The sequence below is a fragment of the Euprymna scolopes genome, chromosome 14, assembly GCF_053919585.1.
Source record: "Euprymna scolopes isolate OS-2025 chromosome 14, ASM5391958v1, whole genome shotgun sequence".
In the NCBI taxonomy this organism is placed as follows: Eukaryota; Metazoa; Mollusca; class Cephalopoda; order Sepiida; family Sepiolidae; genus Euprymna; species Euprymna scolopes.
In genome coordinates this window covers 15864085-15876807 of record NC_136495.1, presented here as the reverse complement: position 1 = coordinate 15876807, position 12723 = coordinate 15864085, and the positions used below count along the sequence as shown (strand labels likewise).

General features: G+C 33.1%; 1 protein-coding gene across 1 annotated transcript in view; it reads right to left on the bottom strand.

The window, feature by feature from the left end:
* LOC145292871 (uncharacterized) overlaps positions 1 to 12723 on the bottom strand; it is a 53028-nt gene that overhangs the window by 22306 nt on the left and 17999 nt on the right. Inside the window, exon 2 of the mRNA XM_080138983.1 lies at positions 9862 to 10028. Coding sequence (XP_079995109.1) covers positions 9862 to 10026 — 165 coding nt within the window. The 5' untranslated portion in view covers positions 10027 to 10028. The remainder of the gene's footprint in view (positions 1 to 9861; positions 10029 to 12723) is intronic.

Here is a 12723-nt window from a genome sequence, read left to right as displayed (position 1 = left end):
AATATAAACAAGTTAATTACCTAATCAGACCATACATAATCCCCCTCCTCACATTTGCTCCGAGGCCCCACACAGCTATCCAACTTCCGCTCCATCATCAAGCATGCTTTGAATCGATCTGTTATGTCCACTATTTGAAAAGGGAATTTTTTCCAAAATTAATAATGGATATTGTCGCAGACATAACAAGTAAGACATTTTACCTAATACAACTGAATAAATATATGTATATATAAACATATATGTATGTACTTATTGATTTGTAAATCGCCACTTGTTCTCGTCTATTTTTACCAACAGCGACTATATTTCATTCCTCACATTGTGACAGCCTTCTAAATCTTTATTCTCTCTCTCTCTCTCTCTCTCTCTCTCTATATATATATATATATTAGTGATGGAATGATTCCAAAATTTTTTCACATTCCTATCCAATTACAGATTTCATTCTAAATTTCTGATTCCGATTCTTTTAATATTTATAAATATTTAATTAAAGATTTTCTTTTTTTTTTGTAAATTTTAAAATTATTACATACCCCCCCCCCCGGGTAATTTCCAGGTATATTTTTTCTTAAATGTTTTCCTTGTAATGTATTTCAAATTGAAAGACAACAAAAGGTTTATTTTGAATTTAAACAAAGCCAAATTGTATCAGCTCGTCGTTAGCGTACAACATGCTTCATTAAAGTTTTCATAAACAGTTGAAAATAGTCAACGATTGGTAGGTAGAATGAGAAAACGATGTAAGAACAAAATATTAACGTCCCCCCCTGCTTCCATTATTACGATCAAATTTCTAAATAATAACGTTATTTAGAAAAACATTTTTAATATGGAAAGGGTGTTGGTATTCGTTAACTATTATGTGCCTTCCTTCTATAAATGTTTAAATTTTATTTTAATTATATAAATTTGATGGGTTATTAAATTGATTTGCTCTGCTGTAAAAAAAAATAATAAAAAAACAAAAACAAGATGCAAATAATAACTAGTGAGACCTGTGGAAATTCCACAAGGGACTCATTCCTATATAATATATTGATGTTGGTATTCATGGCATAAATAGAGATGCTCTGATATTATTGTAACTTTTGTTAAAACTGCAAAAGTATTTATCTAAACTAGCAGGGACGCTTAAATATGATACTTTAATTCTTGCAGATTTTGTATATATTATTATAGAGTTAATGTTCTATCGATTTTTATATATTATAAAGTTGTGATTTCAAAAAAATAAAAAAATATATCCATACAACTTTGATGCATTAGCTTGAGTTCCTTCAGCTATAATTGAAATCGAAACCAAAATTTATGAAGAATTTTTGATAAAATTATTTACAAAAAAAAAAAAAAAAAAAAAAAAATGGATCACTGAAGTTCCATCAGCTATAATTTAAACTGAAACCAAAACTTCTAAATAATTTTATCAAGAATTCTTCATAAGAAAATGACTCGAATACCATCAACTGCAATCGAAACCAAAACCAAAACCAAAACGTATGAAGAATTCTTGGTAAAATTATTCATTATAAGAAATGGGAATCCATAACAATTAAACAACAGTCACTTGGATGTAATCGTAACACACGCTATTGTATTAATATATAATATTGTTAAAAGTCATAAAAACCACGCCCTTTCCTACTACTAACCCTAAGTATGGGTGGCAATACGAAAAATATAGCAATTACATGTGATTTTATGATTTTGCTGATCGCGTTAGAATTAGTGGTAAAAATTACTTAATTACTTAAGAAGTTATAATGTATCGAAATGGGCTCAGTTTACATTATATTTATATGCACAACTGAACCTTCATTCTAAATTATAAGTTAACGTTTCAGTGTGCTCACACATAATCGCCTAAAATAGTAGAATCTCATGTTTTGGGTATTTCAAATGTAAAGGAAAGTTTGTTTTTTTTAAGTTAACAAACTTCTTAATGTTTGCTCTCTGATAAACTTGTGACATTTTCATCTATATTTTCATTTGTGCCAAAATATAAGCAAACATGAAATATTTTAAAGGTTGATTAGTTGGTTGTTTTTGTTTTATAGCATATCAACCCTTTTCGGGTTATTTAATGCCAAATCCAGTGATTTTGAAGAAAATTTTTTTTAATAGAATATTTTGTTGGTTTCTATTTAATCCATAGTTGGGACCCTAACAGGTACTACCACTCCGGGTCAGAGTGGACCTAGGAGCAATGGTAATTAAAGGGTGACCCCACACTCCCCAAAGCCCGCAAGTTGGGGCCTCACCACTGGATATAGTTTAAGGTCATATCTTTTACCCTCTGCAGGGGGGCAGTTGGCGTATTCTAATGCCCCATCAGTGCCAGAAAAAAAAAATTCCAAGCATGTTAAATCTTTGATATTAAAGTGTGAAGTCTTTAATAGACACCATACCACCATTTATTAAATAGGTGTGAAAAGATTTTTGTTTTTAACTCTGTGATATTGAATAGGCAAGTGAACTCTAGAATATTTACTTTGCTTACAATAAAAACTAATAAAAACAAATTAAATTAGGTTTGGAGAGTCTACATTTTAAAATGGGTTTTCAAATATGCTTAGAATAACAATTGTCACAGCTGTGAAGAATTTCCTTGTGTCCAAAGAGGTGCCATAAAACTTTAATTATTTCACAAGAAGCTAATAACAGACATACCAATGTACAGCTGGTGCCAATGAAATTTAACCTTCCCTTGCCCAGAGAATTTAAAACTTTAATAGTCATATGAACTCCCTCAGATGAGAGCACACAGACAGTTTAGCGAATAGATGCAAAACAATTACAAAGGCAATAGGCAAGTTATCTCTCAATAAATGACCAATAAATGAATTAAACTTTGCTAATTAATGTTAAATCTGTAAATGAGATTTATGATCCATTCTCAGTCTTATGTTGTAAAGGAATAATATCTAAAAAAACTGCAACAATTTGTGGTTGTTGATGTTTTATTTTAAAATTTTAAAGAATTGGTTTGGGATCGGAAATTAGACTATAATTTTTGTGATTCCGCGATTTTTCAGATCAATCATCCAAACACTAATATATATATATATATATATATATATATATATATATATATATATATATATATTATTTTTTAAAAAACAGTAATCTACATACTCGCGTGTTTCAGGGCCCTACTCCTCATCAGCAACAAAACTATATATATATATATATATATATATCCTGTGTATGCAAAATCAAGACTTCAAAAAGTGTTGATGCCAACAAAAAGTCTCTATATATATATATATATATATATATATATATATTTGGTAAAGCTGGTAATTAGTAAAAACCTGAAGAGAGTGCTCAATACTATTGCAGAGCAGATATGTTTTATTTTTTTATTACCGTTTTATCTGTTTGGTTACATCTGTTTCAGATGTTGGACCATGTTTACGATCCAACAGCCTCGTCAGACCTTACAGAAATGGTTGTTAGTATTTGAAAGAAGTGTTTTAGAAGAAATACTGGAAAAAAAAGGGGGGTTAGGAGATGATAAGGGGGAGGGGGACGGGTATTGACAATATTTCAGTTTTGAAGGTTAAAATACATTAGATTATATTGTGTGTGGGGGTTAGCAGATTCAGGTAGGCGTGGATGGATATATATATATATATATATATATATGGAAGAGGGAGGTGGAGAGATGATGGTAAAGAAAAGAGAGTGGGGAGGAGTTTCAATTTTTAGGTTTTAAATTTTGATTACTTTTTGCTTGTTCAGCCATGTATAGGAAGTAAATGAGAAAGAGAGGGAGAGAGAGAGGAGAGGAACGGTTTTTATAGGTGTCTTTTTTTTTTTTTTTTTACATGTAGGTCACCACTTATCAAGGCCCGGAGGCCACTGAAGGATAAGGGTTACTGCGTGTACAGAAATCAATGAGATAGTATTGTAGTAATCATTAGTATTGGAGGTTAGATAGAGTGCCTTACTTAAGAGGGCGGTTTGTCAGAAATTTGTTTATGTTGGACTTGAAGACATCTAAGTTGTGTTCAGGTGGGAAACAGGCAAACGGAAGAGAGTTCCACAGTCGTGCACTTCTGAAAAAGAAGCTCTGCTCATGGAATCTACATTTTGATTTAGGCACAGATAAAGAGTGGGGAAAATTATTGACAGTACTTTCAGCCAGATGGGTGTTTCTTGTGAAAGATTGGAGCTCAGACGAGCACTTGCTATGGAAATAACGATAAAACAAAGACAGGTTCGCAACATCTCTTCTGTGGGAGAGAGGCTACAGGGAAGAGAAAAGTCTATTTTGTACTCTGTCAAGGCAGGATAGGCTGTTTTTAGCAGCTCCTGCCCAGATGTGGCAGCAGTACTCCATCCTTGGACGTACTTGGCTTTTATACAGATAGAGAATTGCATCAGTAGGAAGATATCTTCTGGAGCGGTAGAAGGATCCCACCATTTTCCCAGCATCCTTGATGTACGTGTTCCATTTCAGATCAGGAGTAAAGGTCAAACCCAAAAGCTTGTCAAAACATGGAGCCTCCCCAAGACGAGAGCCATTCATTTCAATTGATGCCAGATGGGGATCAGAGCGTTGATGATGTAAAGATAGAAGCTTGGTTTTGGATGCATTAAAAGTAACCAGCCACCTCTTCCCCCACTGTATCACACGCTCAAGATCAGAAAAGAAAGAATTTGAGAGAACCTTGTCATTTACGGCCTTTGAGGTGTTGCCATAGATGGTCGTGTCATCAGCATAGATGTCAACAAATGATTTAAGTATGTGTTTTGGGAGATCATTGATGTAGATCGGGAAGAGAGTTGGGCCCAGGATGGACCCCTGAGGGACTCCAGCATTAATACTATGGGCCTCTAATTTCTGCCCATCAACCACTACGCTTATGAACCTATCGGAGAGAACGAATTTAATGATTGAGAAAACATTAACAGTGATACCGTAGCTGGAAATCTTGTGAAGTAGGCCCTTGTGCCATACTTTATCGAAGGCCTTCGATATGTCAAGAACAATTGCCCTGGAAAGGACGCCTTTGTCAAGAGATTCACTAATCCTATGAGATATAACCGTTAGCACATCTGCTGTAGATCTTGCGGAGCGGAAACCATATTACATGTCACTAAGAAGGTTGTTTCTGCTGAGGTGATTGACTACTTCTTTATTTAATATGGATTCCAACAACTTAGTCATGACACACAGGAGACTTATTGGTCTGTACTGAGAGGGAGATGACTTTTCACCTGAATTCTTAAATACAGGGCATACTGATAAGGTTTTCCAGGGTGTTAGGAAAGCACTTCTCTTTAAGGCAATGCTTAAACAGTTTTGTAAGCATGGGGGCAAGTTCTGGTTGGAGCTTTTTCAGCACTATAACTGGAATGCTGTCAGGGCCAGTTGCTTTACTGGAATCAAGGTTCTTGATTAGCTTGGTGACCTCACGCACAGATATTTGTATGTTGCATAGCGTGTTGTCTGTTATAGGAGGAAATACGGGGAGTTGATGGCCTTCGTCGCATAGGGTAGAATTAGCTGCAAAGTTCTTGGCAAATAGTTTGGCCTTGTCTGATGCTGACGAGATGACCTCAGGTCCATTGATGATGGTTGGGATATAACGCACGCTTCTGTTCAGGATCCTGTTTGCTATTTGCCAAAACTGCTGGGAACCAAGCCGCTGCTCAGCTACTTTGGGTTTAACGGACTGAGCATATAGCTCTCTTGCATTTTTTATTACTCCTTTACAGTGGTTGCTGGCAGTCCTGAAAGCAGCTTTAGTCTCACTACATCTATTACGTTGGTAGCTATGGAAAAAGCAATTTCTGTGCGCGATGGCAGCAGCACATTCTGGGGAGAACCATGGCTGGCTGTTAGGTTTTTGTTGGAATTTTTTGGATAGTAGGAATCGGTCTATGCTTACAATTAACTGTTCGGTCAGGTCTGATACTATAGAGGACACATCCTTTTTAAACATGGAATGCAGAGGAAGATCAGATATGAATGTACGGAAGCTATCCCAGTCAGCCATAGAGTATCGATATACAGTACGGTGGAGAGGTACGTCTGAAGACTTATTACAGGTCATGTGTTTGACGAGTACAAGGTTCCATTTTAGATTTTCATAGTCGCTATAAGTTGACTTGTTCATTTCAGTTGACAATGAGGTGTTTTTAAGTGGTTAAGAATTAATACGCTAACGCACGCGCAAATACGCATACATACACATGCATATGTACATTTCTACACATCCATATACAGACACACTCACATACATATAAACAATTATATGCAGACATACCCGTATCTATATGCAGACATACACGCACATACACACAAGTCCTATACACATATACATACTCACATATACATATATATATATATATATATATATATGTATACACACACACCGACATATATACTTGGAGATATAGATCTCCAGTAAGAAATAGATGTACAAATATATACATACATACATACACACATGTACTCACATATCCATATACACAATTACATAAATATACATATTTATAATAATATAAATCTACAGACATACATACACACACATATACGTAACACAGACAAGTGTATATTTATACTAAGTAAATAAAGTAAAGTTAGGATAAATAATAATAAATACATAAGTAAATACATGGATGTAATTAATAATGCGAGGTTAGGTAGACACATCGTTAATTTCATATATATGGGGTGGGCTCCTAACATGGTGCTTTGGGCAGCGGTTATGTTTAACCCTATTTTCAGTGTGAAATGCATTGTGGATACAGGCATATACATACATACAAATATATGTATATAAACTCAGATATAGCTATACCTGTATACATACGTTCAGGCATGCATACCCATAGATACACACACACATATATACAAGACATTAACACCTAGATGTACGCAAATGCATACATGTGCACATAGATATAGATATACCAATAACATTCATGTATATACACACGACCCATGAGCACATACATTTATACACGTGCACTTAGAAACATATACATAAACCCATGCAAAGATATCTATATAGACCCAACCATGCCCGCACATACACATATATATACATATGAAGATACATGTATATACATCATGAAGATACATGAAGATTCATATTATAGATGAAGAAATAATGGTCTGAAACCAGAACACGAGAACAATGGATATTCTATATCGCTTGTGAAAGTGTAGGAATTACAACCAGTCATTCAAAATACTGCAGATATATGATCATCTCAATAGAAGAGGTCTTAGATCTAACGTCTAGTAAATAGAAGGTAAACATAATCAATCCAACATCATTCACATATTTGTCCCAAGAAGTTAAATTATTTATTCACTAGCAGGGGTACCCGGCGTTGCCCTGGTGTTTGGAGGTGTGTTTTTGGGTAAATCAAAACAAAAGAATCGTTGCCCGGGTGTTTGTGTCAGGACGGGGGAAGTTTAAGAAAAAAAAAAAAAATTTTGTTAGGTAAATAGGAAGGATCAAACCCGAAGCCTTGAGGCGAAGTTGGAAAATAAAGTGTGAAAAAAAAAAAAAAAAACATGCGACGCTAACCACTGGGCCAGCAAGAAGTAGTAACGGAAAGATGTTTGAATTTATTTAATATTAAGAATTGGCAGGTGCCCGTACTTGATGACTTAATGAGGTCAACTTTCACTGCGGGACAGTATTTTATTTACTGCGGGGCAGTTTTTTTATTTTTTGGTTTTATCATACAAAAAGCTGAATCCACACGCGGTGATCGAAAAATGTGGAATATTTAGCTTTTCAAAGTCGGGCAAATTAAATAGACAGGCGACCCCCATTGTTAAGTCGTAGATATTATCATTTAGACATGATATAAAAAGTTTTAAGAAGGAGCGACCCACCGAGAAGGACGAGGAAAAAACCCTTTTGCGGACATACACGAAAACGCACACACACACACAAACATTTTCGCCTTTATATATATACTAGCGAGGGGTATGGGGGCGGGGGTTAAAAAAAAAAAAGTAAGTATGCGGATCGAACTCGAACCGTTGAGGCAAAGTTGTAAATTAAAGTGTGAAAAAAAACAAAAAAAACATGCGACGTTAACCATTGCCCCACCGCGAGATGCTAACGGAAACACGTTTGAATTTATTTAATTACTTGGATTTGGCAGGTGCCCGTTTTAATGAGGTAAAGTTTGACTGCGGGATAGTATTTTCCCAATATGTTATAGGAAAAAGACTAACCCACATGCGGCGAGCGACAAATGTTGAATATTTATCTTCCCGAAATCGAGCAAATTAAATAGACAGGCGAGCTTCATTGTTAACTGTGAGATATTACGATTTATATGGGATATAAAAAGTTTTAAAAAGTTGTGAAGCGACCGACCGCTTCTCTGAAAAAAGCCTTTTGTTGACATACAGAAAAAACGAACACACATACATACATTTTCGCTTTTATATTTATTTATTTATATATATATATTTATATACATATATATATATATATATATATATATATATATATTATTCATATGTAATCTCTTCATCAGCAGAAGAGGAAGGTTTAGTGGACGGTTGACAGAAAGTTAACACTGATACCAACATCATAATCAACTGAATTATACATCAAGTCGATGAGCGATGGGTAACTCATTCTTTTGATTAGAACCATACAACAAAATTGAATTACAAATGTTGAATTTAGCCAAGAAAATTCTGCTTCCCCACCAATTTGATTTGGTGGGTAAGCAAATAAATACATTAAATATATATAAGTTCTGAATAAATAAAAATAGTAAATAGTTAAAACATTGTTATCAACCCCTTCATGAAGGAGTGGGCCAATGTAAGAATTTATAAAAAGCATCAAATCAATATGTGCATAATGCAATGTTCTAGCCACTGCTGTTGAACACTTTATGACTAAGCTCAGGTCTGCTGATTTAACATTATATAGTTTAAATTCTAATTGATGGTGGCCTTGGGATTGAATACCAGGCTGCAGAGTCAAAGAGTGATTTTACAACTGGATTTGAATCCTTTGATTGGCAGTAATTATAATTTTCTACACTGAAGCATAAGCATATAACACTAGTGTCTGTACATAAAAATAATAGACACTGTATTAGATATACATGTGATTACAAACATCTTCCAAATAAAGAGCACACACTAAGATATTAATGGTTGCTTACAGCTGTTTCAAGGCAGTATTTAAGTCATAATGAATCATAAAATTATAAATTTTGACATACAGGAAAAATTTTCAAATCAGAATTTTTGTAAGTACCATGTTAAAAAAAATCATTTTACCATTAAAAAATGGTAATCATCCCCCACCCCATATCCAATATATTTATTCTTTTATCACACACACACACACACACACACACACACACACACACACACACACACACACATATAAAAGAAAATTACTGTTATTGGTGGTAATGATGTGATAGTTTACATTTGGATCAATATGCCAATTTTAGCAATTGTATTAGACTTCAAAACAATTTTAGCAATTGTATTAGACTTCAAAACATCAGATTCTGTGCTGTTTGCACAACATTGCAGGCGGGTTGTTTAAAATAAATTTCATATCAAGTTTATAAAACGAAACATCTAATGAATAAATTAGCAATATTAATGCATTTTATTGTTTGTAAAGATGTCTAATTATAGCCGAAAAATTGCAAAGTTCAATACACACGCAAAAAGGAATAAAAATATACTCAAATCAAACCATTGGATATTTTTGATGAAATAAAAATCCCAAATTTTATTTCATGCTAATTCAGATATTGAAATCAAATTGTTTGAAATGTCCGATTACCATTCCCAATATTAAATTAGCGTGTATTTACAAGAGAAAATTAACTTACCCACAAGAAGTCACAGTCATGAGCAAGTGTTGATTGAGCAGAGATTGGGAAAGCACAACATTGTATAGGAGAGAGGAATTTGTGTGGAATCTCCTTGGGACGTTCCGCAAACAACAGTGGAGATTTGGGAGGCTGCAACATTTTGGACTTTTTCTTTCGTGGCATAGCTAGCAAAGATACAGAACAAAAACATCAATATACTAGATGCTATATATGAAGTCGCCATCTCAGATTTTTCAAATTAGACCCATATAGCAATACATCATCATTTCCTTTTGAGCCAGTTTTTTTTCTGTTATACCTTATTTGACTAGTAATACACACGGACGAAAAAAAAACGCTTTGGATAATCACAGATTTCAAGGTAGTTCTACTAAAATAGCCATATTTTTCAAACCAAAGCACTTCAAGACTTCAAAATACTGTTTTCTTCGGAAATGAATATACTTTCAAATGAATTAATAAATATGAATGTACATTATATATTTTAAGAGTTTTAAGCAAATAAAATGATAAAAATGTGAACGTCATAAAATGGCATTTTCGGTAAGGTTTTCTAAAGGCCCGTATCATGATTGTATGAAGAATTTCGTCATGAAATTTAGGAAACAATCAGAAGAGGTGTTAATCTTAGTACTGTCAAGTGTCCGAAATATTTTTGACCATTTCTTTTTTTGTTGTGTTAAAAATAAGACTTTAATATGACGAGTATCGAACATTTTGAAGAAAAATTTCATCGGACACCCACTAGTAAGGAAATCATTTTTTTTACTATCTTTATCAATTAAAAGTATTATTTTATGTTGAGTAGGACCGCGGTAATTGATAATAATTTAAAAGGACCTACCCGAAAAAAAATGTTTCTATTTTTCAAGTTTGGTCAAATTAATTTAGTATTAGTAGCAGCAGGTGTAATGATTTAGTCATAGCACAGTATAAACAACACGTGTTCTTTAATTTTTATTCAGCAAGGAATTAAGAAAAACATGAAAATATGAATAGAAATGTTCTTATATGTTTAATTAGAGCTATTTTGTTATCAGAATGACATTAGTTTAAAACTATTCAGTTTTCAGAATGTGTAATAGCAATCCCAACCAATTCGGCATTATGAATCCATTATAATTTCTCACATTTCTGGTCAAATTTAAAAACATGGTTAAAAAACAAAATAAACTTTTGTAGATATATAGCTTGCATGCACTTTTATTCATTGCATTAATTTTGAACAGCGAACTAAAACAATGTTTTACTGCGAACAGCCACAAATGCTTTTTTCCAAATAAAAAGATGTATGAAAATCTCGTTTGTATTACTATACACATAGATTTGAAAAAGTTGTCAAAAAACAAATATATAACAAATGTTATCAAAGGCAAGATAAGTTACTTTTCTACCTAACTGGATATGTTTTTAGTGTTTATATTTAATGTAACATGTTTATTCAGCTCGAAAAACAGTGTTTACTGATGTATTTGAAAATTTAAAATGGCAGCCGACTCTCTCTTTGAGGTGATAAGTTTGGGAAAATGAGTTATAAATAAAAAAACTAAACAAAATACTGTTAGAAACTCGCTCAATATATGTTACCGTGACATAGGCGGATATATATTCGGCGGGTTTTTAACAGTATTTTGACTAGTTTTTTTATTTTATTGTTAACTCATTTTTCCAAACTTACCGTGTGAAAGAGATAGTCGGCCACCATTTTTAACTTTCCAATACATCGGTAAGCACTGTATGTTTTTCGAGCTGAATAAACGTGTTACATTAAATAAAACCACTAAAAACATACCCAGTTAGGTAGAAAAGTAAGTTATCTTGCCTTTGATAACGTTTTCGAATCTATGTGTACAGTAATACAAACCCCGTTATTTTTTTTCTACTTATTAAACAAAAGGTATTTTTACAACCTGCTCCAGTGTAATATAAACGGCCTATGGAATAAACACCTTCAACCTCGAAAGTAGAAATCAACAAATTTATGGAATTTTCTTCGAAATTTTGTAACGCAGTTTCTTATTAAATTAAAACTAAATATAACATTTGCTGACTTATTTACCTGTCGAACACACACATACACAAAGTTATATATATATATATATATATATATATATATATATACATATATATATATATATATGTGTGTGTAAGATATTTATTTGAAATTAAATTTTTGTGAAACTAACCGCCCCCACCTCTAATATTGTTGTTGTTTCTGTCAAGTCTTCAGTATGTTCACACATAATTTTCCTTAGCCCTACAATTAATTGAAAGTCCGAATAGCAACCCTCCCCATATTCTCATTGCATAGAAACCCTCTTAAAACCACACATAATCGTCTTAAAAAAAAAAATTTAAAAAAAGTAAAACAAAAAGCATACAGGATTTATCTGACAATAAAAAAAAAAAACAGTTAACTGCCCTAAAACGCTAGAATGACCTGTAATGTTGAATTATTTTACATTAAATTCTAAAATAATTTGTTTATCTTTCATTAAAGTTTTTCGTGGCATTTCATACATAATTGCCTAAAAAGGTAGAATCACATTTTGGAGGGGGGGTGATCAGAAGGGGTTGGGTGGGGTTAAACAGAAGGTGTTAATCTACAATAATACAAAAGAAATATTGCAATATATTCATTTTTAAATGGTCCTATGTTTAGATTTAAGGTTTTTGTACATAAAGCACATTACAATTCAACTTTGAGTTCTACAACTTCTTTTGTTTTTGGATACATGGCATTTTTAAGGAATTGCTGCATATTTATGCACATTTACTGCAGATTATTTGGAAACCATGAAATTTTGGAGATTTTCAGTCGCATATTTTGATTCCTTGTACAAAAATACACTTATATGG